General features: G+C 40.4%; 1 protein-coding gene across 3 annotated transcripts in view; it reads right to left on the bottom strand.

The window, feature by feature from the left end:
* Positions 1-27,006, bottom strand: part of THRB (thyroid hormone receptor beta) — a 215,223-nt gene that overhangs the window by 131,629 nt on the left and 56,588 nt on the right. For all 3 annotated transcript variants that reach the window (XM_089532930.1, XM_089532931.1, XM_089532932.1), the window contains exon 3: positions 4,237-4,274. Coding sequence is in view for 1 of the 3 variants with exons in the window: in XM_089532931.1 (XP_089389057.1) it covers positions 4,237-4,273 (37 nt within the window). In the remaining 2 variants the exon portion in view is untranslated. The remainder of the gene's footprint in view (positions 1-4,236; positions 4,275-27,006) is intronic.

Here is a 27,006-nt window from a genome sequence, read left to right as displayed (position 1 = left end):
CAAACAATGGAAGAGCCTTTGCTTTTACATTCTGACAGTCAAAGAACTGCAAAAGCAGATTGCACTGAAATAAGTTGATGATGTTATGTGTCTTCAAATTGATTCCAACTCATGGTGAACCTATCATGTTCAGAAGGAGCTGGCCATTGTCATCAAGACTGTGACATGCCCATGATCACCCAGTGGATTTTTATGGCTGACCAGGAATTCTAATCCTGTTCATCCAGAGTCCTACTCCAGCACTCAAACCACTACTCAATACTAGCTGGACAGAATTAGTACAGTACTAGAATTTTTTCTCTAGAAGTGTTACACTCTACATTTTTATCCAAATTATTTCTTAGTTTATGGAGTGGAATGACTCTAAGTGGAAACCTCCTTGGATTTATTTTATTAACCATTTTATTGGGAACTGTATTTTAATGGTATTTTAGAGTGGGAGGTAGGGTAGCCAGGATCTAATGTGTCCTGTTATACTTTTATCTGTTGATATTCATGTTTGATTTTATTGTTCTTGTTTGCTGTTACCCGCCTCGATCCAATACAGGGAGAGGCGGGATACAAAATAAATATTATTAATATGTCTCTTCCATATGCTGAGGACACATTAATTGTTACCTTGACACTGCGCCTTACAATTATAATTTATTATCTAATTATCACTGTATATTCATATTCCTTAAAAGAAGGGGTAAGAGTTTCTAGGGGGCTATATCCCACATATTTTAATATTCACCATCTTCCCCTCCCCACACCATAATCTCGCCAGTGTATTGGACTGGGAAACTCCGTGATAAAATCTTCACTTAATTATGAATCTCATGGAACCAATCACTGGAATAAATCCATGCATTTATGTTTACACTGGTTCTAGAGGAATAAAAGGCACAATTTTGACTGGGAGACAGCATAATGTAGCATTTTGAGTATTGGGACTACAATTTGGGAGACCAGGGTTCACCTGTTCAGGCATGGAAAGCCACTGAGTGACCCTGGGCAAGTCACATTCTCTTAGCCTCAAAGGAAGGTAAAGGCAAACCCCTTCTTAACATATATTGCTAAGGAAATCCCATGATAGGCTTTAAGGTTGCCAAAAGTCAGAAACAACTGAAAGCATATTACAACACAACAACAATTTTGATTAATAATTTCCCTCTCATTTCTTCCTTTAGCACATATAAATTCAGACAGAGAAGAGAACAGGAGAACTGTGATGTGCCCATTTTTATTTTACTTTGTTTTTGCTTTAAACATTATTTCATGCGAAGAATTAGAATGATGAAAAGGCTTTGTGCAAATTAATACTTATTTGCTATTGTTCTGTTATGTGGGTGACTTCCTCAAGTGCTGTGAAAGGGACCTATCACCTGGCAACAAACGGGTAGTCACAGAAAATAAAATCAACAATGGGCCCATACAGACAGACCAAAATAAAGCTGCTTCGTGTCACTTTGGAAGTTTGCTGTTTAAAGGACACATGCATCTTAAGAAGCCAGAAGCTGCACCAAAGCTGTGTTTCAGTCCTTAGGACAGGAGCATGGCTTTGGCATGGCTTCCGACCCCTTAGGACGCATGCAGCATTTAAATAGCATACCTCCAAAGTGACCTGAAGCAGCTTTATTTTGGCCTGTCTGTACAGGCTCAATAAAAACATTAATGTTTCTGGAACAGTCTCTTCCCTGCCCTTGAAAAGTGCCATCCTTGGGCTAGCAGAACATGCAAAGAAACAGCAGCCATTACATTGCCTGAAACTGAAGCATTTTAAGGTTTAGCTCTTCTCTAGAAATCTGATGCAGGATCAAAAGTTTTGCAATTGGGCTGTAGTCATGTATTTGCTTCCAAAATACTCCTAAAATATTCCTAAGTAAAGCAGCAAGGATTACAGTTGTAGACACCATACTTGTCCAATGCTCTTTCAAGAGAAGGAAACTAAACCTAGTAGTAATTGTGCCTGTAATACCCTGAGTGGTGGCTGATGGAAGTGAGGAGTGCTCAACAGTATTATCATCTTTGCATTCAAATTAATTATACAGTTGCCATGATGATGAATCATTTCTCTAGAGCCTCCTTTCCCACACACTTCTTTCAAAGCTTCCTGAGATTCCTTCTGCCTGATAAGACTGATGCTTGATGCCGCCTCTGCTATTACAGGAAGACCACACATTGTAAAAAGTGCAATTGGTGCCACTTGTTGGAGATCAGAGCACAAATCAAGCTTTCTCTCAAGAGGACATTATGAAGTAAAGTAGTGATGGCAAAGAGGGGCAGGGGGATGGAACATAAAAACACATTTCCCATCTTTTTAAAAAAGTAGCACCCTTTGTTTATTCTTCTTGTTATTACTGCACAGATACTAGGTGCTAATTAATTAATTAATTAATTAATTTCCACATCTCTTCCTATATTTCACACTTTCTTGATATTAAATACTAGAATTAGGAACACTTCCATATTCTTTCTAAAGTGTGACTGTTGAAGACAACAACACAGTATTGTCATCATAGCAGGAGCGGGACAGGAGAAACACCTTTCATGTGCTTGTGGAATCTGAATTTTAAATTTGAAGTCAAATCTCTAAAAACCATTTAAACAATATCTAAATTTGTATCTAGCTATCTAATAAAATAATCACAATGTAAAAAGGTTTTACTTTGTACTGCAGCTTCCAGAATCCCCCAACCAGCGCACAAAGTTTTTTTTATATATATATATATATATATATATATGTATGTATACGTATTTGATTTATTTCTCTTACAATGGGATTCAATGTTATGTGCATAATCAACATTAATTTGCAAATTACAAATAAAAAACAATGGAGGATATTTACAATATAACAATGACACTAAATGAGCTGGTCCTAACAAAATGCATGGATAGTCCTGATATTTTACTTTATCATGTGGGTATAGTAGAAACTAGTTTAACCTTTCAATAAACAAGCTTCCCTTCTCTTACCCATCAAATTATCATCATCCACTGAAAGAAGATTAACCTGGGTTCACCTAAATGTATTTCTGCTTCTGCCTATCTCCCATATGCACCAGCTGTATGTTAATGCATAAACAACTTATGCCCCCAAGACAGTAGCAGCACAGATATCAAGCGTTTCCTCCTGCAATAGTAACAACTTATTTCTTGAATCTGTAACATAATATATAGAAGGTTTTGGATGGGAAAAACAAGAAAAGGACAAGTCAAAGTGCGTGAACTGGATTCCATTAAAAGCATCATGCCAGTTTCTCGTATCAGGAAGTATGGCACTGATTAACCACATGAACACTTCTTGTTATTCTCCAGAAGGTTTTCTTGGCATGAATGTGGGGCTCTTGTTATTAATCTACCTTTCTTAGATGTTATTAATGAAAACCAATAGCAGGCATTTCTTACTGTCATCATTCTTCTTGCCTGTCAGCTGAACCCTTCAGTGTTCTCACACACTGTGACAATGCTCATTTAGAGCATGAGTCACCATTCCATGTACTGAGTCAGACCTTTCTTCCATGCAGCTCAGTAATATCTCCACTTTACCTCCAGGTTTTTCAGGAATTGACCTTTCTCAGCCCCCGCTAGAAATACCAGGGGTCAAACTGATATCTTTCCACATACAAAGCAGGGAATTATGGCTTTCTCCTCAAAAACTTCTCTTTTAGTTAAACATAGCTATTCTTCAAAATTTGCCAAACCCAGAAATCTTATTGGGTATGCAGTACAGTATTTGATCAGCTCTGCTGTCCATCTCAAAATGGTGAGAGGAAGTGACACAACATAACTTCACAATGTTGCAATTTTGAGAGAGATGAGGACTTGCTAGGAGAGGTGGTCCATGAGGGGAAATTGGCCACCCTTGAAATAAATGAAAATACTAAGCAGAATAGATTTAATGAGTCCACTCTGATTAGTACTCACAGTTTGATTTAGGCATATGTATACGCTATATGATATTTGTCCATTTGCCTCCGGCTGTGCTCAGAAAAGGTGGTATTATCACTTTGTAGTAATTACACTCCTGCCTAGTTGCTTGCAAGATGTTTGTTTCTCCCCAAATCCCAACAACATTTTCAGGCTCTTTTGGACACTGATTATTCAAATGCCAGTTGTGCAAGTCTTTGTCCCAAGGGATTAGATAGAACCATTTTCACACCTGGTTAATATCCCATGCCCTCCCACTCTGACGGACAGTATTTCAAACTTTTACATCTACCTCCCACACTTTTGTTCAAGATCACTTACTTTGATCAGAAAGCCGAAGTCCTGGAATCTCTTGCATGCTGTGGAGAGAAGAGAAGTTGATATTCATTAAATATTTTGCAGTATGGGCACATGTGCAACTCACTGCTTTAAAGAGCTTTAATGCACCCCATTTAAGCAATAGCTACACTTTTCCTTTTTAAAATGTTCCTAAAAACTATAGCTCAGTTCAAAATTGGAGGGAAGGGGACACCATAACAATTGAATTTTGCCGAAAGATCCATCCTCAGGTTCTGCTCCCGCCAGCACAGCCTTAACAGCTTTAGATTTAGATTTTTGCCTTTGATACTCCTTAATGGAGCTCATTAAAAATCTAAAGAATGGGGGCATTGTGCCTACAGTCAAACATGGAAGCTGCATATAACATGCACACTCTGGTCTTCGTGCATATTGACAAAATGAAACCCCAACACTGAGAAAAGAACATTTGAAAGCATGATAAAAGGCTGAGAAATCAGGAGGTGACCATGCAAAACCAAAGACTTTCACACTTAACCCAGTAACTTTGATGGGCTATCTCATGCTTTTGAATATCAAAGGGCAAGTGATATAAAAACATTTAGCAATCCAGGTGATGTGAAGAGACTTTGTGAATCTTCCCAGCATGGCAGTAACCATTGCAGTAAATGACATACACACGAATTAGATGTATTAATTTATTTAATCTATTGCTGAGCCTGGCATGTCAGAATCATAATGTCTTCATAAGGCATTTTTAAAGCAGGTTGATGATATGCATACAATGGCTCAGGTCATTAGGAGTTTGGGTGTCACCAGCATTCTGATGGGACTGTCCTTTCTCTTAATGTCAGTCAGCTGGAGCTGTGAAGGTGCTGGACCAGGACCTGGATGCAGTAATGAACTGGCTGAGAGTCAATAAACTGAAGCTGAATCTCAATACGATGAGACTGTCAGTTGGTGATACCTAGGTCTGGCAACTGGGTAAGTGGTTGCTCTTAATGGAGCCACAGTCCCTAAGGAGCAGATGCATACCTTGGGAGTACTCCTGGATCCATCTCTGTCACTAAAAGCCTGAGTAGACTCTGTGGTTTGGAATGCTTGTGGCCCCCATGGGCTGGAAGCTTTATATACATCTCTCTCTATGTTTGTAATATGGCCACTAAAAACTGATATCTGCTGGAAAAGCCCTCTTCTATGTCCCACCAGCCAAAGCAACACACTATGTGAAGATGTAGGACATGACCTTCTCAACTGTGATACACCAGTTGTGAGATGCCCTCCTCTTGGAGGCCTGATTGACACTAACATTGGTCTCAATCTAATATCAAATTAAAACCTGTCTTTTTATAACTCTGTATAAACAGATGATTTTACATTGTTTTATCTTTTTCAATTATTAATATGCTTTTTAAATGTTTACATTATTTTTATTGCTTTAAATGGTTGTTCTTGTCCTTGTTTAAACAAATCATTGCTTAAGAATGATTTTATTCAAATCTGTCCAGAGACTTTATAATACGCATTAAGGTATAAATATTTTAAACAAATAAACAAGCACACAATACTTGAAACTGGTGTTTTCTCACCCAATATATATATATATTGCAGAGCTGGACAGTTACACAAGTTCTGGAGGCTACCCTCCCCATGACCTCACAAAGTCACATACACCACACACACACACCCGCCGCCATGTCCTCTATTCCCCCACAAATATTTCTGAAAATGTAATCAAAATGTCTCCCATACTCTCTAGGCTAGGAGATTTGGAGAGAAATTTCAATGCCTTTTTTGCCCCTTGAACTGTTTAAGGCCCAGATGAGGCCTTTTTTGAACCAAGAAGTAACTTCCAACAGTTCCTTTTGGTTTACTCTTTGCCTATAAAAAGGCTTCTCCTTGGCCCAACAGAGCCAGGGAAATCCCAAAACATGGCAAAATTGCCAAATCTCCCCTTGAAGGCATGGGCAACATTTTGAACCTATATTGTGTTTAAAAATTCCAGTCCTCACAATAAAGTAAATCTATCGAGGCAGCTGCACAGCAGATGCTAAAAAAGAAATGCCATAAGTAGGACAACAGCTAATCTAATTGAGGTACTTCTACAAGGTTCTGAAAATAGTAAATCCCAAATACAGGATAGTCTGCAGTGTCTCAGCTGCTCCTTTGTTTTTCTTGGGTTTCCCCAGTCACTGCCCTCCAGGTACATTTCCCATCATCCAGAGTAAAGACTGGTTTATGGTTCTTTCTGAAGGGAATTTTAATCAGTTGTGATGGATAACAAAAAGGAAGGAAAGACACTGCTGAAAAGCCTCTAGCATGACGTAATTATATGCATAGTTTTTAAAACATGCTTTAAAAAGTAGCTGGGGCTTGTAATTCATTTCTTTGCCCCCACAGTTACTGGAGTGTTTCCACACTAAATGAAAAAGGAGGAATGAACCATGGTTCAGGCTGCTTTGTGCTATTCCTTGTGCTACTGCCTCCTACTCATTGAAAGTGTTGAGGTAATGAGATGGGACAAGATTACATTTTTGTTTTGCATCAATACTCACTGGCCCATAGAATTTGATTGGGTGATGTTGTTTTTAATCTGTATTAATCTGTATTGTAAAATGGGAATGCAAAGTGTGGGTAGAACCTGGACCAAAGGATTCAAATTACAAGTAGAAAGGTCAGGAAGAATTCCCTGATGGTAAGAGCTATTCAAGAGTGGAAAAGGTGATGGATTCTTCTTCACTGTGGGTTGTTAGACAAAGATTAGATCACCATCTATCAAGGATACTTTAGTGATAGATTCCTGTATTGGCTGAGGTTTGGATTAGATGATCTCTAGGATCTGTTCCAACTATACCATACTAAGAGTTGCTTTTCACCAGGTAACTAAATATTGGAGAGGGAACTGTAACTAATTGATATTTAAAAATCATTCCTAAACTCCTCAAAGTTTTTAAAAACTATTAGTAAGTAGAACCCTGGAGGCACAGGTTTTACAAACTAGTCAAATATCATTTAAATGTGAAATAATTAGGATAGTGGTTTATTGTACAATGGGACAAATTTAGGATTCAGGTGTAAAGCCCAGTGTGGGATATTTTTTTAAAAAAATCTGTATTTAAATGAAACACAAAAAAGTGATTTTTTTTTTGGGGGGGGGGGTCATTCCAACACTAAAATCATGCACACATACAGACATAGAATACTCCATCTTTCCACTTCAGAATGTTAAAGATGAATGGTATATCTGCATTTGGAGCAGAGGACATAATAGGGGAAATGCAGCTCAGAAAAAGTAAAGAGGTAGTACAGAAATACCTGGTTAAATTAATAAACATAAATCTTCGGGACCAGATGAACTACACCCAAGGGTATTAAAAGAATTGACAAATGTAATCTCAGAGCCATTGGAAACAATCTTTGAAAACAGAACAGAAGAAGTCCCAAAAGACTGGAGGAGGGTAAATGTTGTCCCCATTCAAAAAAAAAAAAAAAAAAAGGGGGGGGGAGAAAAGATACCAACAATTACTGTCCAGTTAGTCTGACATCAATATCAGGAAAGATTCCAGAGCAGATCATTAAACAGACATTCTGTGAACATTTAGAAGAGAATGCTATAATCACAAAAAGTCAACATGGATTTCTCAAAAACAAGTCATGCCAGACTAATCTGATTTCTCTCTCCCCCTGCCCTCCTTTGGTAGATGAAGTAAATGCTGTGGATGTAATATACAGTATCTTGTTTTCAGTAAGGACTTTGACAAGGTCCCCCATTATATTTTCCCAAACAAGCTACCATATATACTTGACTATATGTCGACCTCGTGTATAAGTCGAGGGCAAGTTTTGGGGCCAGAATTATGGATTTTACTATGACCCATGGATAAGTCGAAGGTAAAACCTAAGGGCATATAGCAAAGGATCTAAAGGATGAAGCAAAGCAAAACAATGTCAAAGAACTTATAAAATTCCAGCAGACATAACTCTTTGTGCTCACTCTTAAGACTGGATGGATGAGAAACTAGAGGGGTTCAGTGCTTCCAGGATGGGCTAATAATCTTACTTTTCACCAGGGGATGCTTCATTCTTTTAAATAAGAGTTAAAGTATAGTACTTACTTTGACCCCATGGATAAGTTGACTCAGGTTTTTTTGGGTCAGTTTTTTGACCTAAATTTCTAGACTTATACATGAGTATATACAGTAGTAAATTGTGGTTAGACAATACAACTGTTAGGTCAGCAGTTCTCAACTTGTGTATCGCGATCCCTTTGGGGTTGAATGACCCTTTCACAGGTGTTGCCTAAAACCATCAGAAAACACATATTTCTGATGGTCTTAGGAACCGAGACACCACAGTTTTATGGTTGGGATCACCACAATATGAGGAATTGTATTAAAATGTTGCGGTATTAGGAAGGTTGAGAACCACTGCATTAGGTGGATTTGTAATTGGTTGACCAGACAAATCTAAAAAGTTGCTATTCAACACCTTTATCAATAGAGGGAATGCTTATCAAAGCAGATGACACCAAATTAGGAGGAGTAGCTAATACCCCCGAGGACAGATAGATTAGAAAGCTGAGCCAAAACTAACAAATAAATTTCAATAGGGAAAAATGTAAGGTGCTGCACTTAGGCAGAAAAAAATGAAATGTATAGACATAGAATGGGGGACACCTGGACTGATAATAGTATATGTGAAAGGGATGTAGGAGTCCAAATAGACCACAAGTTGAACATGAGTCAACAGTGTGACGTGACAGCTAAAAAGGCCAATGAGATTTTAGGTTGCATCAACAGAAGTATAGTGTCCATATTGAGGGAAGTAAAAGTGCCAGTGTATTCTGCTTTGGTCAGGCCCCACCTGGAATACTGTGTCCAGTTCTGGGCACCAGAATTCAAAAAAGATGTTGAGAAACTGGAGCGTGTCCAAAGGAGGGTGACTAAAATGGTCAAGGGTCTTGAAACCATGCCCTATGACGAATGCCTTAAGGAGCTGGGGATATTTAGTCTGGAGAAGAGAAGGTTAAGATATAATACCACTGTTTAAATACTTGAAGGGATGTTACAACTGAGGAGGAAGCAAGCTTGTTTTCAGCTGCTCCAGAGACTAGGACCCGGAACAATGGATGTAAACTGCAGGAAAAGAGATGCTACCTCAACATTACGAGGAACCTCACGACAGTAAGGGCTGTTTGACAGTGGAACACACTCCTTTGGAGTGTGGTGGAGTCTCCTTCTTTGGAGATTTTTAAACAGAGGATGGATGGCCACCATCTGTCAGGGGGCTTTGATTGTGAGTTCCTGCATGGCAGGAGGTTGGACTGGATGGTCCTTGTGGTCTCTTCCAATTCTATGATTCTATTTTTTTCTTATTGCACAGAAATTATTTCACATAAAACACACACACTATTTAAAGTCATGGGGGGGGGGGGAGAACCTGAAAACCTTTCTCCAACTTGACTATAAACCAGTCCAAAAGGTAAATAAGGTATGTAAACATTTTATTTTATTTTTGTAAAATGGATTCGGCAATTTTAAATGCACTAAGGGTAGGCTTGAAGCAATTTCCTATTTTAAACAATTTTGGTAACTTGTTTTTAGTCCAGGACGTTGTGTTCTTAAAAGAGTCCAAAGCATACTTTATGGAGAGGGGGAGATGTTTGTTGCTTTTGTAATAAAAGTGCTTTGGTTTGTTGTGACCACGTGAAGAGGTTTGGTTTCACATAAGCAAATGTGCAGCCAAGAAAAGGTTCTCTGGATCCACCATTAAGGAATTTAACAAAAAAGAAGAAATTAGGCTATGTCATCTGTGAGTTAAGTAATTTCTGTTTCCCTATTTCCAATACAGACAAATACATTATTTTTGTAGAGGAACCACAAAAATGTGTTTTAAAGTATTTTTCTTCTCCTTTCAGGAGTGTATTTGGGTTATTTATCCATGCTGATTTCATTAGCATTGAAGGGTGTTACATATACACTCACTTGTATCTACGCAACAAGAAAAGCTCACACAAACATCCTAAGCTACAAAACACTTTTCTACGTATTTTGTTTTAGCAAAAAAGAGAACGTACTTGCTGGTGCTTCCTTTCTGCATACCCAAAAGCTCTTCTTTCAGACAAACAAGCCAACTGTCAAAACTGAACCAAAGTGTGGAAAAAAATAAATCTGGCAAGATGGCTTGAAATCAACCGCAGTTTCCAAAACTCTGCTTTAGATAATTTCACAGCCTACATTTTGCTATCAGTAGCCAAGTGGAACAAAACAAAATTAGCAAATAAACAGAACACAAAGCCAATGGTTAAATAAAACCTTCATTTATGTTTTTACCCAGTTGCTGGATCTAAAAAACGACTATTCTATTTTAAAGCCGGCTAAGCACAATGCTATTGGTCTCTATGATGTCACACACACCCTCAATTCCTAGAACTATTTTCCACTTTCGTTTTTAAAAAAAGACTCACATTTATAAAATTAGTAAGACAGCACATGCATAACAAACACATGAAACAACGTTCAGGATCAGGATCACATTACTCTAATACAGAGTTTGAAGAATTTAACTTTTTGGATAACAGCTCCCAGTATTCTCCATCCTTTACACACAACAGGGGGACCAGATGTCATAACTACAGTATAAAGGAGGACAAGGTTGCTTAAAATGTAAGGCATTCAAGAAGAATGTAGGACATTCCAAAATAAAAGCTAAAAGCCCTAATACAAATATCAAATCACACTTCTTAGTCATGTTCAAAATGGAGGACATTTTGGAATTCCTCCTGGACAGAAGGCTGAAATGTAGGAAATGTCCTGGTAAAGGACTATATCTGGTCAGTCTGTTCCATTCCAGGTTTTACTCCAGCCTTAAAAAGAGCTAGCCAAAATGATGTCATAGGGGCGAAATAGAGCGCGTTTTTGCGCCGCTGTTTGTCTGGCTTCAGAGTGCAGCGTTTTGACACTGCATGCTCTGAAACCAGCTTCATGCCGTCCAGTGGCCCACGCATGGGTCGGCCTCTGGGCACTCCGTCGGCATGGCGTTTAGATGCCATGAACCACTGGAACGCTGTAAAGCTATGGCAAGGCGGGAAAAGCCGGCTTTTTGAAATTTGCCGCTTCTTTTTGCACCCGCAAAAATGGTAGATTGAGACCATGGCATGTGGTTGCCATGGCCCCAATCCAGCTTTCTCAAGGGCAGTCTGTTTCTCCTCTTAGTCCTCAAGTGCTTCAAAGATCAAAATAAAACCTGAAGCAAATTCATGGCATGCAAGGCACCAGTCAACATGGCTGGATTATAAAATGAACTACAGTAGGAATTATAATCAGTCTCCATCTTCTCTTTTTAAAAGAAAAGATATCAAGACATATCTTTTTATATCCTTTTATAACATTAGTAATGTTACTATGTTAATGTCTTCAATTATTGCTGGGTTCGATGTTTTTATGAGACCACTTTTCTTGTTCTCCTTGCTTTTTAAAATTTGTTGTATACAGACGATGGTTTTTAATGGGAAAACAATAAAGGAAATACTAAATATAAATACATAAACAAATAAATGCATGCTCCATTTTCTAAGCAAAAACAAGGTCTTACAGTTTGTTTGCTGGATTGCTATCCAACTTTTCTCCTAAAAACAGAATCCTACAGTAAGAGAAATAAAATACAATTAAAACATAAAGTAAGTTAGCTTATTAAAATAAATTTGAATTAACAAATTAATGAAAAATAAAGATAATAAAATAAAGAAAATGGATCACCAACTCAGTTAAAAGTCCCTTCCTCTGCAACCACTATTTTTATTTTGACAGGCTTTTAGAATTTAATAAAGGGCTGTGAGTGCCATATTGATTTAAATTGTATTATGTAACTTTTAAATTCTTTTTAGAGTATATATATTTTAATATGGTTATTGGTTTAATTTTGTTTTAATTTTAATTTTTGTACATTTTTATATTTTTATTTCTATTCCACCTTTCTCCCAGAAAGGGACTCAAGGCAGCTCAGAAATAAAACCATTTAAAACTTTACAATAAAAATTTAAAAAACAATTTAAATTAACTAGCTAAAAAACAGTACAAAATTGTAAAAATTTGCTAAAGTTAAAAACATAACTAAAACACATACCCCATATAAAAGGCTGCCTGGCGATTATACATGAAAATTCGGCTTCAATATATTAATAAAGATGATGTATAAATAAAGATGACAGTGATAATTATGTAGTACAGGCATACCTCAGTTAACAAAGCATCTGACAAAGAAGCTCCTTTTTACAAAGTGTTGTTATGAGAGCTGTACTCAGCCCTCCTTTCTTGTCTTTTGTCTAGCTGGAATATGATGATGGTGATGATGATGATGATGATAATGATGCATTGTTATTAGGAAAATGGTGAAAAGGGGCTGGAGAAAGACAGACTTTCAGTGTTGAGCTGCAGCAATGTGTCTGAAGTAAACAATGCAATAAAACCAGTCCTTGACAAGAACAGTGTAGCTATGTCTGCTTACATACAACAGGCAAGGTAAACAGCTGCCTCCAGAAATACTTACTGAGCACACATAAAACCAAAATACAATGAAAAGTGGAAGCAGGTTAGCCTGCTTCACCAGCTACCCTGGCATGTTTTAAAAGCACAGATCTATAAGTTTCACCACTGAAATGGAAACCATAAGGAAAGTGGATGCTGTTGAAACTAAAAAATAATACATTTTATAAGAAGCTTTCAAGTGGTCTCTAGAACATTCAATATAATTTTGTTTATTTATGCAGCATTTACTTGACCTGGTTATTTCATTTCCAATGTGCGTATGTTCGTTTTGAATAAAAAGGTTGCAGAAACGTGCTGAACTGCTCTTTTTATGTGTGTGGTGTAGGAACCTAGGGATTCTTTCTATATTATTTCTGCCTCTGGTACTAAAATTTCTGTTTGAGAAGTGGAACAAATGGGCCAAATAAAGCAGTTTCCAACCACTTTGAAAGTGAGACATTTAGATGATGCATGCCTCCAAAGTGGGCAGAAACTGGACCGAAGCCACGCTCTGGTGCTAAAAACCAGAGCAAATAGAATCTCAGATAGTTTAATTTAGTACATATTTGTGCCTGCATATGAACACCCTGACACGGGTGTGGGGCTGCAGCAAAGCAAAGAAATGAAAGTGTGACAACTCCAATGGATGTAATTACAACATACACAAATCGCACAGTCCAACAAGAGGCATGGGATGAATGGGGTATGTGTGTGTGTGTGGGGGGGTGTCAATGAGTGTGCTCTGCCAATGTATCCCTCACACACCGATGCACCCATGCTCTGTACAGGCAGAGCATCACATGTGTGACTATGTGACCAATTAAAGGGGTGGCCATCCTTTGGGGTGGCATCTGGGCACACGTTGGAGGTACTGGGGAGGTCACAGGTGGTGTGTTTGTGCATGCGCATGCATGGTGAGAAGGTGAACAAATAAAAATTACCCAGTGGGGCAGCTTGATGCCGTGCCATGCAGTCAGGCTGTGTGCATTTGGCCAGCCTTGGGAGTGGGTTCTGCAGGCAACAGTGTTTTGACCTGCTTTGGGGAAAAGCAGGATTGAGCCACTTTTTCCTGCCCATCTGCTCTGGCCCAAAGAAGTAAAGCCCAGGAACACATCTGCTTTGTTAACTAAGGTAGCCTGGTGTATTCAGCTGTGGTGGACACATTCGCATCACTAAAGACTTAATTGCTAGTTCAGTCATCTTTTGTATATGGAACAGAAGAGGTGCCATCTTGTTCTTTCCCTCAGGCAGTAGGATGTTGTGGGCTGGCCCTGTAGCTTAGCATCTGCTCTACACTGTCACTTGTTTCTTCTGCTCTACAGTTCAGCTGCTCTCTCCTCTCCAGTTCAGTGGTTTAGATATAAAACTATTCCAAGGCACTGCAAAATGTGGAGGGTGATATTCATGAACTTGACTGGCACTACTGCATGTGGATTTGAATGGTGGCCCTCTTGCTCAAAAATGACTGAAAGACATGGATTTATAGTGAAAGAACAGTTCATGGTGGAGAAACAAAACAACATTTTTACATTAACTGGAAAAGTATTGGAGACTCATTCAAAAGTGGAAAAGCTGAAACACAATTCTTACATCAACACTCAAAATTCCAGAAACACTGGTCAAAATCCTTGGCTGGGTTTGTCTCTTTTAGAAGTCAGACATACCCATGTTTATTCAGAAATAAGCCTCAGCGGTTTCAGTGGTGCCTACTTCCAAATAGTCATACTTTTGTTTGCTCTCGTCTAGCCCACAGCTACAACTCCGATGTATTTATTAACATCAGTATCTCTTGGGAAGTGATCCATCTGATATCGGCTTCCCAAATATTAGGATCATGGATTATGCATTACTAAGAATTTTGTGACAGTAGGCAGAGCTGGATAAAGACATTTTGCTGACTGAGATGAAAAATCCTCTTTCCATCATTTTAAATAGTGAAGCTTACAGGTCTGGCAGTCTTTTGTCTGTTACATTTACATCTCATGTTTTTCCCTAAAGAGCTCAAGACAGAAATATGGTTCTTCTTCCTTTCCACATATTCATAAGAGTCTTGTGGGGTATGTCAGCCAAAGGAAAAGGACTTATTTACGGGTCATATCAAAATCCAGGATTTTGACCCTGAAAACTTCCCTCGACTTATACATGAGGTCGACTTGTACACAAGTATATACAGTAATACTTTCCACATTCAAGTGGCCCTAATTTTTATGTCACCAATGGCAAACACAATAGATTGGTAACTAAAGCTCAGCATGAGCTATGGTCTTCCTAAACAAGGATCCAGGGCTTATACAGGATTACAGTGATACTACACAAGCTTGGAGAATAATGGGGCTACAACTAGAATTCACCAGCAACCATAGCTAGCAGTCTCCAAAAGTAATATTTCAACATTCTGGATACTGCAGTCTATTGAGCACCTGACCATGAACAATCTTCTACCCTCCACATTTTCCTATAGTAAAGTTTTCTGACCACTGTTTAGAAAGCAGAAAATGCCCAACAATTTTAGGGCATTAATTAGAGCCACAGAAATTCTATTTTCATTATGGGTTTAGAGAGAACATTTAAAACATAAGTTCCTAAAGAAAAGACACAGAAATCTGTTTGTTTGGATCCCAAGTAAATGTGATAAAGAACTGAACACAACACATGAGAAACAGGTTAAAGGATGATAAAAACTGTCATGTATTTCAGTTCAAAAACAAAATTTAAAGCCTGATTCCCATCATTTGATAGTAACATCTTCAAGATACCATTTTAGAATTATGTATTTAAGTGTACACTTGAATTTATCATAGAATTCCACAATGATTCAAACATTAAAGAATCATAGAATCATAGAGTTGGAAGAGACCACTAGGGCCATCCAGTCCAACCCCCTGCCATGCAGGAAATCCAAATCAAAGCATCCCTGACAGATGGCCATCTAGCCTCTGTTTAAAGACCTCCAAGGAAGGAGACTCTATCACCCTCCGAGGGAGTGCATTCCACTGTCGAACAGCCCTTACTGTCAGGAAGTTCCTCCTAATGTTGAGGTGGAATCTCTTTTCCTGTAGCTTGCATCCATTGTTCCGGGTTCTGTTCTCAGGAGCAGAAGAAAACAAGCTTGCTCCCTCCTCAATATGACATCCCTTCAAATATTTAAATAGCGCTATCATATCACCTCTTAACCTTCTTTTCTCCAGGCTAAACATCCCCAGCTCCCTAAGTCGTTCCTCATAGGGCATGGTTTCCAGACCCTTCACCATTTTTGTCGTCCTCTTTTGGACACACTACAGTTTCTCAATGTCCTTTCTGAATTGTGGCGCCCAGAACTGGACGCAATATTCTAGGTGGGGCCTGACCAAAGCAGAATACAGTGGCACTATTACTTCTCTTGATCTAGACACTATACTTTTATTGAAGCAGCCTAAAATTGCATTGGCCTTTTTAGCTGCCGCATCACACTGTTGACTCATGTTCAACTTGTGGTCTACTTGGACTCCTAGATCCCTTTCACAAGTAGTTTCATTCAGCCAGGTGTCACCCATCCTATATTTGTGCATTTTATTTTTCCGCCCTAAGTGCAATACCTTACATTTCTCCGTGTTGAATTTCATTTTGTTAGCTGTGGCCCAGCTTTCTCGTCTATTCAGGTCATTTTGAATCTTGGTCCTGTCCTCTGGGGTATTAGCTATTCCTCCTAATTTGGTGTCATCTGCAAATTTGATAAGTATGCTCCCAATTCTGTCATCCAGGTCATTGATAAGAAAATTAATAACACCATACAAAGCACTCCAAATAAAAGCCAGCAATTAAAGAAGCAGAACAAAAGTCAAGAGGCACCAGAACACCATAGTAAAGGATGGCAAATAGCCAGTCAGTAAGAATTTGTAGCAGATTACATGAATGTTTAAAAAGCTGCAGAATCACAGAATCATGGAATTGGAAGAGACCACAAGGGCCATCCAGACCAACCCCCTCCTGCCATCCAGGAACACAGAATCAAAGCACCTCTGACAGATGGCCACTCAACCTCTTTTTAAAAACCTCCAAAGGAGACTCCACCACACTCCAAGGGAGTGTGTTCCATTGTCAAACAGCTCTTCTGCCCACTGCTCTTTGTCCTAGTCTCTGGAACAGCAGAAAATATGACATCCCTTCAAATATTTAAACAGGGCTATCATATCACCTCTTAACCTTCTCTTCTCCAGGTTAAACATATGCAGCTCCCTAAGCTGCTCTTCATAGGGCATGGTTTCCAAACCTTTCAGCATTTTGGTCACCATCCTGTGGACACTGGACACAGAAAGACAGGTTCTTTCTAGCTTCTCTAGAAGAGAAGTCTCTAGAAGTCTCTAGAAGAGAATTTCAAAGTGTCAGTAGCTACTAAAAAGAAAGCCATGTTTCCAGACAAGCCTAGTTTAACCTTATGTAAAATGGAATTTGAAGCAGGCCAAGGGAACTGCTTCACCCCATTAGTCAATCTTGCCCCAGACCTTCACAAGCACCATCCATCTTCTTCTTTTTTAAAACCTGAAGTGACTGGATGGTCAATTCTGGTTTGAAAATTTTGGACCACATAAATAAATAAGAGATAGATAATTGTATTAAAATATGCAATCACATTTCTGGCGCCGAGACATCTTAGATCATTTTTTTCCTGACTGGAGGCTTTGAGAGCTGGAGAAGAGGTCTGGAAGTACTGGCCACACAATTCCTACCATTGCAGAGTTTCCCAAGAGCTATTGGTGGGAGAGATTATACTGGAGGAGATTTTTAGATCTACCATTTTCATGGTTGTCTCATAATTCTGAACACATAAAATGTGCCTGCATTAAATGGATAACATCATCAGTTCCTGCTGTAGATCAATGGCTGAAAAGAACACAGCCACAACAAACGTATTTCAAAAATATGTCTCCCAGAATTAGCTCATGCATAACAATTATCTCATGAAGGACATTTTAAAAAATTTGTCCCTGTACTGAAAAAAGCAAGAATGAATCAGAGTGAACTGTCACAACCCACTCTCTCTCATGCGTGCGCGTACACACACACACACACACACACACAAAACCCCATCAACTTTCCCCTTTTATGTGAACTCTGGCTAGCTCAATTTGTTGTTAAGAAAAACTGGGCAGAGATAGGCATGCAGGTATTAGTAAAAAATAATTCAGATCTTAGTCTAAGCTTGCTTGCTGAGGTAAAATGAATATAGCTGCTAACATGTGACAGCAGGACCTGGAGTTCTTATCTGAGCTCATTTGCTCCATTAGCATATTATATATTTCAAAACAAAAATGTAAAAGCCAGGTCAGATAACATTTGGCACAAATTGCCAGCATCTGGTGAGAAGAAATAAAAGCAGAATGGAAATGAGCATGAGTCCTGAGCAAAAGTATCTCAGCCTTTAACACATACACAGCATTAGTGTTCAACCACTTTCTTTGTAATCTACTATGAACATCAAAGAGTAAATCTAAAATGTGGTTTGGGCATACCAGAGAACTCCCCCTCATCCCATCCCTTCTAAACTTCTTCAGGAGCAAACTGAAAATCAGCTCCTTAGGCACTTGATGTTCCCCAGTGGGTCAGTGAAACAATTCCAGGTTTTACTCTCAATTTTAAAGGAGCAATTCACGACTGCATGTGTATTGCAGAAATAATGCAGTTAACTGCCATGGCTCAGTGCTATGGAATTCTGGGATCTGTAGTTTTGTAAGATGTTTAGCTTTCTTTGTCAGAGCACTCTGGTACCACAACTACAAATCCTAGAATGTCACAGCACTGAGCCATAGTAGTTAAAGTGGTGTCAAATTGTATTATTTCTACAGTGCAGATGCACCCCATGTTGATGAACCTATTTTGCTCCTTGGACACCTCCATCAAAGTCTAGGCTGCAACACAGATTAGATTTACTACTCTACTGTGTACCAAATAAAACATATCTATCTATCTACCCCACTGCTATGAAAGACACCAGTTGCTACCTGCCCCTTATTCTGGATTCTGCTGTTGTGAGAGATGACATCCAATGCTGGAAGAAGGCCGTTTTCATCAAGGGTTCCAAGACATATTTTGAAGCATGACATCAAAGTGTGGGGTGACTGGTCACTGTTGAACACATTCAGATGTCATGCATGACAGGAAGAACACATTCAACTGAACATGACAAGAAGAAGCAGTGCATGTTGGCTCTCTTACTACCATTTTCCTCTGATTTAGTGTGATGTCTGAATTCTCTCATTCTATGAGTCAGTTAAATAAACAGTTTATCAGGTTTAGCATTACATCTAATCTTCAGAAAATGATGGACAAGTCTATAATTTAGGTCCAAAATTAAGGCTAAACTGAGTTCCAAGTTCCAACTAGAGTAAACTTATTTAATCATCTGAGAAATGTAGACCAATACTTATATAAATCCAACAGATTTCATAGGATAGTTCTAATTGGGACTAATAACTGATCATATAGAACAGGAAATTGAAATGGAATTTGGAGAGCCCCATCTGAACCAAATGAGGTCAAAAGGTAAAAAAGGCAAAATAGGCTGGGAAAGTGGGATATTAGCATTGATGTGATGGAGCCAAGGATCACAAGACTCTGGTATCATCTACAACACAAATATCTTAGATTCCTCTTTTCTCTCTGAGTTTAATTGCAATCCTCTCAGTGGCTGGAGGAGAAAAAAAAACATTTTCCCAATGACACTGTATTGTTATGAGTTATTCCTGGTTTGGTCTTGAGTGGCCAAGATGCAAGTGGCAAAAGACTTGCTCAGGTAAAGAAGAAAGGGTTTAAGAACAAGAATCAACAGAATTCCTTGATTTTGGACACTCCTTAGAAGTGTTAGTAAAGAGAATATCATGATGAGGACCTGTACTTAAAATTCTACCATTACACCACTGGATATTAGACACAGTTCTGTCTATCCTAATGGGCTACCCTGGGCACAGACCCAGACTGTTTCAAGAACTGTATCTTCCCAAATCCCCATGCTTAAAGATCTGCAAAGGAAGCACTTCTCTCCCTCTCCACCTTCACAAGTATGGTTGGTAGGAATGTGGGAGAAGGCTGTCTGTGTGCCTGCTTCCATGCTTTGGAACTCCCTCCCTAAGGAATCTAGGATGGCTCCATCTTTCTTGCCTTTTAGGTGGCAAGTTAAGACTTTTCTTTTCCTGCAAGCCTTTGGAAATTGATTTTTAATAAGAAAAAGGCTTATTATTATGCTCTGTGGTTTTTAATCTCTGTTTTAAAGTGAGAGTTTAAATGATTTTCTGTTGTTCTTTAATACCATTTTAATCTTAATGTTGTAAGTTTTTAACTATATGTATTGTTATAGTATGTAATTTCTGCCATTTTGTAAGCAAAGCCCCAGTCTGGAAGAATGGCAGGATATCAAAAAGGTAATAGATGGATGAAGGGGTGCAGAGAATCTTCTTGCTTACTGCTTTCATAACAGGTTACAAGGAATCAAGGGCAACTGAACTATCTAATACTAGACATATAAATGGCAAAAAGTACCTCTCTCTTTCTCTCCCCCCTTCATCTTTCACATACACATCACAGTTCTCTGTTCAGCTATACAAACAAGTTCATGAAAAGTGAGTCAGCTGGAAGGTGTGGCAGATGACATCTTCCCCATCAATGGGGAAATGAATCTGTTCCAGGATTTAGAATGAACTTTAAAGAAGTTATCCAAGGTGCTGAAGCGATTTGGGGGATATGGCTCAGTGACTTGGATCATTCCTTTAAAGTTCAGAAAAAACCCTCCAGAAAGTATTCACTCCCTCTCTGACATAGTAACTGCCAACCAACACTAACAAGAAACATGCCAGCCAAAGCAAACTGATGTGTGTTTACTTCAGCAGTTGTGTGTATCTAGCAATATTTGCTAAGGAAGATAGCAAAATAATGTCTTAGAACAGTGAATACACAGATTAAGATGTCAATAGTGGATTTCTCCAGAATTATGAGCATGGACCCCAAAATGAGGAGAGGGTAGTGTGGCTTATCTCCTCCCAAGCCTAGGTTGAGTGCTGAGTCCCTCTGAAATGATCAGGTACCAAAGATCAGCACTGTCAAGACTCCTGTATAGTTCAGCCCCTTGAGGAACGACCAAACCATAAGTGTCCTTCTTTGCATTCACTTAATAGTGTCTCATATTTTTTTCCCTTTCCTTGATATATTATATTTTAAACAATTTTATAATATGCAAAGTTCAAGGCTTATAATATTTTCCTTACTGTTTTGACATTGTCCTAATAATAGTCACACTGGTAACTGTTTTAGTTGCCAGATGATGATGACTGATTGATTGATTATTGTTATTATTCACTTTCTCCTAAAAGCATCATCATCTGAGCTCAGAATCTAAATAGGGTTAGGCCTGATTAGTACTTGGAAGGAAAACTGTCAGAGAAGGCCAGGTGCTGTAGATAATATTGAAAGAAAGGCAATGGCAAAACTGTCTCTGAGCATTTCATGCTTAAGAAACGTTATGAAATTCATGAGATCGCCATAAGTCAAACAGGCAACATGAAGGCACATACATGCGCACAAAACATACATATGGTGCACAAAATAATGACCTGCCTGCCAATCCTGAACCCTGCTCCTCACTTTAAACACAGTTCTGGGATCTATGTTTGCAAGAACCATTTTTGTTTTGTTTTGTTTCTTATACTGCTGGGGTTTGGTTCCAGGTTCCCCCGTGGATAATAATCCATGGATGCTCAAGTACCATTAAATATAATGACATAGTAAAATGGTGTCCCTTATAAAAAATGGAAAATCAAAGTTTGATATTTAAAATTTATACTTTTTAAAAACATTTTCAAACCATAGATGCTTGAATCCGTGTATACAAAATCCATGTATAAGAAGGGCCAACTGTATTCTGAATAAACTTGTCCTCCAAAGTTCCTTTTTTTTAAAAAAAGCTATGTATGTGATGTGTGCCTTCCAGTCATTTCCAGCCTACAGCAACCCTAAGGCAAACCTACCATAGAGTTTTCAGTCACCCTCTGAGGTTGAGAGCATAAGACTTGCCCAAGGTCACTCAGTGGGTTTGATGGCTGAGCTGGGAATTGAACCCTGGTCTCCAGAGTTGTAGTCCAACACTTAAATCACTAAGCCATGCTGGTTTTCTTTCATCATATTTTACAGAAATTGTGCATGTTTTTTTTAAAAAAAACATACAAAAATGGATATATTTCAGCATTTACAGAAGTGATCTGCTATAACTGGTCAGTTGCAGTTTTTACTTATTTTTTAAACATATACTGAAGAACGTGAATTATTTTCAACACCCACAATAACTGAGAAATAATTCCAATGGTATAGCTACTTAAATGAATTCAGACTTTCTTAAAATCAAAGCCAGTTCTTTATATCTAACCCAAGCAATAGATTAAACTGATTAATAATTACAACATGACCTTTAGACAACATAAGGAGAGGTATGCGTATATTACAGTGAATGCAAGAGAGAACTAAAAGGGCCCTATCCCTGCAGGCTGCATTGGAATGTTGTTAGATTTGTTAAAGAACGAAATATTAATATCAATCCAGTCAACCTTTCTCATGTCACCCATATGAGAGAAAGAAAGCAGTGAAGAGTGTGAATGAGGGCATAGCATGGGCTTGATTCTCACTAACTGACTGATCCAAGTAAGTTGTCATATTAATATCACAACAGGAAGAAGATTTCTCTTGCAGACAGGAATACATTGTACCACACTCATCCACCAAGTTCAAGGAATAACAAACCCTCTTGGATAATTAAGCTGTTGGTTAATCAAAAGCAGGGTAATTTCAGTCAGCTGCTAGGTATTAACAACTTCTTAAAGGGAGACTATAAAAAGGACATAAATATGGATTAAAAATTAACCACCACTGCCAGAAAGCCTGATATGGCAATCCCACCCACAGAAACATGTGCTCAGATGTGCCTGCCAAAACCAGGAACAAGCACATGGTACACATTCTGCTGCCCTTAACAGCATCAACAGATATAGAGACAATTATCCAAATAAGCCTACTTTTCCTGGATGGAGATGAGGGGGGGGGGGGGTGAGTCATCTTCTAAGAATATTCTTATTTAGATACAACACATTTCCTTCCATTCTGTTTTTTTTTTTTTTTTTTCTCTCTTTCAGATTCATCAATAGGAGGCAGGGAGAAAGTTCCCATCATCACAGATTGTTGACTGTGCTGGCTGAGATTAATGGAAGATAAAGGGGTAACTGGAAATCACGGCCGCCTCGCTGCGGGGCAGGCCGTTTTGCCGAAGAATCGGCAAGAAACTACAAGCCCCAGAATGCTCTGGGGCATTGCCCGGCTCCCTATTGGTGCGCGGGGCGGAAGGGGCGGCCCTTCCGCCCCGCGACGCTCTGGGAGCCGGACTTTGTGGTGCGGGACTTCCGGTCCTCCAGGGCAGCTCATTGGTTGGGCTGCCCTGGAGGAGGAGCCCCGCACTGCACGTTGGAGGGGGCGGGGCCTAGGCCTATATTAGGCCGCGTTGTCGGCCCTGTCCCCTCAGTCGGCGCTTGGCTTCGCACGGAGCGGAGCCAAGTAGGAAGGGAGGAAGACTGGAGTTGCTTCCTCCTGAGTCTTTCCTCCCTTCTTTGGAGCCGGCTGGGGCCGGGGTAAGTGGGGTGGTGTGGTGGGGGGCGGTTGGTCCTCCCCCCATCCCCGTTCCACTGTGGGCATTCGCCCCGGTCCGCGGCTCCGTCACCGACGGACCCAGTTCAGGGGTCCTCGTGGCCAGTTCAGGCCTGGCCTGCGGGTGCGGCGGCCATCTTTTCTTCCCCATCGGGGGATTTTGGCGCGCCTGCTTTGCTTTTGGCGGGAATAGCCGCCATTTTGTTTTGGCGGGAAAATCCGCCATTTTGTTTTGGCGGGAAAAATTCCGCCATTTAGTATCAATTTGAGGCACTATCCTCTGTGCTGCAATTGCCAGGCCCTGCTTTATTATTGAGACTTTGCTTGCAAGCTTTGTTCTAATTAGACTTCAGGACATTGCTTGTTTTGGTGCCTCTGTTTATTATTTAAATAATGCCTCCTAAGAAGTCTAGGACTGGCAGGGGCCAGAGCTCTGGAGCTGTGCAGCGGCTCAGATTGTCGGTCCCTCCTAATGTTGGAACAGGTCCCAGAGACATCTCTCCCAGCTCTAGCAGTGAGTCTGGGGAAAGGCATCGGCCTCTGTCTAGACCTCCTGGGGACACATTGACGCAGCCTGATGGAGCTACTGGTTTGTCTGGCGAATCTTTGGCTGTACTGTCAAGATCCATCGCTGAGCTCATCCAGAAAGCTACTACCTCTAGCCAGCTTGCCAGCTCTCCGGCATCTGCGACACCTGAACCTCACTTATCCGGACATCATGTTCCCAGATCGTCGGTTCCTGCGTCGACATCTTCGGGCGGCCTAGGCTCCAGTTCATCAGTTCCTTCATCGCGACATCGCGTCCGGCAGGTGTCCAGTTCGTCCAGCTCTTCGAGCTCGAGTTCATCCTCCACGTCATCAGCTGAGCGTCGAAAGGAGAGAAAACGAAAACGCAAGGCCAAGAGGAGACGTCGCAGAGCGCGTCGAGAGGGAGTTCTTCAGCCTGCCGTGGAAGGTGGAGATCATCATGGGGTGCCTTTTGGGAGGGACGGTTTTTGGGTAGAGCATGCTTTGGTTCCTGGTTTGCCCAAGTGGGCCATCAAAAAGAGGGCTTGGCGCCCAGGCCTTCAGGGTGTGTGGGTGGATCCGCGTGCAGCGGATTTTCCTGTTTGCTCTCCTGGAGAGCGTCCTCCTGGCGCACATTTATCGAAGAAGGTGCGCAAGAATATCCTGAAGGGTTGCTATGTAGACGTTTTTACCCTTCTTCAACCTAAAGGAAAAGACGCTGTGGCTGTCACTTCAACAAAGACTAGTAAGCACGAGCCAAAGGCGGTTCCTGCTGAGCCCACCTTTTCTAACTGGTTAGAGGGCTTTGTTATCTTCAAGGCTGTGGTTTCCATGGCCTTCCCTGAACGTGCTTGGCATTTGGACAGCCATTTTTTGAACGTTCTGCGTGCAAGGACATTCGCAGGTGATGCTGCTGCCATTGCCTACGATGCGGCCTTTCGTCAACATGCATCGCAGAATTCACGGGAGCGTTGGGACTTGCTCCATAACGAAATTTGGCTGCTAGAGGTGGGCACCCTTGCTAGGTTCAAGGGCCCACAGAAAGGACAGGTCAAGAAGGACGCAAAATTATCTTGTTGGGACTATAATGCTGGACGTTGTTCTCGCACAAATTGTAAATTTGAACATTGTTGTAGCAGTTGTAGAGGGTCTCATCCTAGGTCATCGTGTTCCCGCCCTGCTCCAGCCGCTCAGCCCTTTCGAGCTGGGCGCCCTGCCTCCGCGACCACTGGCAAACGAGAAAGTTCGGGGAGCACAGATGCCGGTGCTGCAGGGAGCCAAAAATGAGCAGGTCGCTAAGGTTTCATCCCAGGTATCAGCCATGGCTTTCACGCCTGTAATTACCAGTGCTCTTCTCCCTTTATTGTCAGCATACACTAATAAGCAAGCTGCTTCTTACCTGGCTGATGGTTTTTCCTTTGGATTTAGGATCCCGGTACAAGCCCCACTTTCGCATCAGTTTCCTAATAATTTGTTGTCTGCTAGATCCATGCATGAGGTTCTTAGGGCCAAGATCAACAAGGAAATCCAGGCGGGACGTGTGGCCGGTCCCTTTGATGTTCCCCCTTTTGATAATCTTCATATTTCGCCCCTTGGTGTGGTGCCCAAGAAAGCACCAGGGGAATTTAGAATCATTCATCACCTTTCTTACCCTCCAGGGTCTTCGGTGAATGATGCGATCCCAGAGGAGTTGTGTTCCGTCAAATATGCTTCCTTTGATCATGCGGTCCGACTTGTTCGGGCGTGTGGAAAAGGTGCACTTATGGCCAAGTGTGATATTCAGTCGGCCTTTAGACTCCTTCCGGTTCATCCTGAAGATTTCAAATTTTTAGGTTTCCAGTTCGCAGAAAAATTTTATTTTGACATGGCCATGCCCATGGGCTGCTCTATCAGCTGTGCAGCCTTTGAGTCTTTCAGCACCTTTTTGGAATGGGAGTTAAAACGCAGAGCCTCTTCCCCTTTGGTTACCCACTATTTGGATGATTTTATGTTTGTGGGTCCTGCAAACTCCACCAAGTGTTCTGATCTGTTAAATGCCTTCACTGGGTTGGCAGCTGAGGTTGGGGTTCCCCTGGCAGCAGATAAGACGGAAGGCCCTGCTTCGGCTATGTCTTTTTTAGGTATTCATTTGGATTCTGTTAAGGGCTTGTCCTCTTTACCTCAAGAAAAGGTTGACAATCTGTGTGGTTTGTTGGAACATGCCTTGGCTGCTTCCAAGCTTAAGTTAAAACAAGTTCAGTCTTTACTGGGGCATCTGAACTTTGCGTGCAAAGTGGTGGCTCCTGGTAGAGCCTTTTGTGCCAGGCTTGCTAGATCTCTAGCTGGCCCCACGCTTTTGCATCATCACGTTCGCATTACCAGTCAAATCAAGGAGGACCTGAGAATCTGGTTGCAATTTTTAAATGGCTTTAATGGTATTGCCATCTGGCAAAAATCTTGGTGTCTGGAAGATAAATTGCAAGTCCACTCTGATGCTGCTGGAAGCATCGGTTTTGGTGTTTATTTTCAAGGCCACTGGTGCGCTGAAAAATGGCCTGAAGAGTGGCATGGGTCAGATATCTTAAGAGATATGACCTTCTTGGAGCTTTTTCCCATTGTTGTAGCGGTTAACATTTGGTGTGCTGAATTTTCCAACAAAAAGGTGTGTTTTTGGTGCGATAACCAAGCTGTGGTGGCTGTCCTTAATAAGCTAACCTCTAAATCCACTAGGGTCATGGGTTTAGTCAGGAAATTTGTGTTATGTTGCTTGGTTAATAATATTTCTTTCACAGCTCGTTATGTCCCAGGATTAAAAAATGATATTGCTGATGCGATTTCTCGATTCCAGGTTCAGCGGTTTCGTCTGTTGGCTCCAGAGGCAGATCTTCAACCTACCCAGTTTCCGGTGTCCATGTGGGAGGTTGGATGTCTGAAATAATAGAAGGCATTTTGGGTTCCATTGCTCCATCTACTTTTAAGAGCTATAAGAATGCTTTAAAGAAACTCTTTCAGTTTTTTGGTGAAGCAGCTTTACAGCCTTGTTGGCCGGTTACCACAGAAGTGGTTTTGCAATTTTTGGTTTGGCTTAGGCACAATAACTTTGCTCCCAAAACTATGGCCATTCATCTCG

This window comes from Sceloporus occidentalis, unplaced genomic scaffold (genome assembly GCF_023333645.1).
Source record: "Sceloporus occidentalis isolate IW3139 unplaced genomic scaffold, rSceOcc1.0.p SCAF_7, whole genome shotgun sequence".
NCBI classification, from domain to species: Eukaryota; Metazoa; Chordata; class Lepidosauria; order Squamata; family Phrynosomatidae; genus Sceloporus; species Sceloporus occidentalis.
This window is presented reverse-complemented; position numbering and strand designations above follow the sequence as displayed.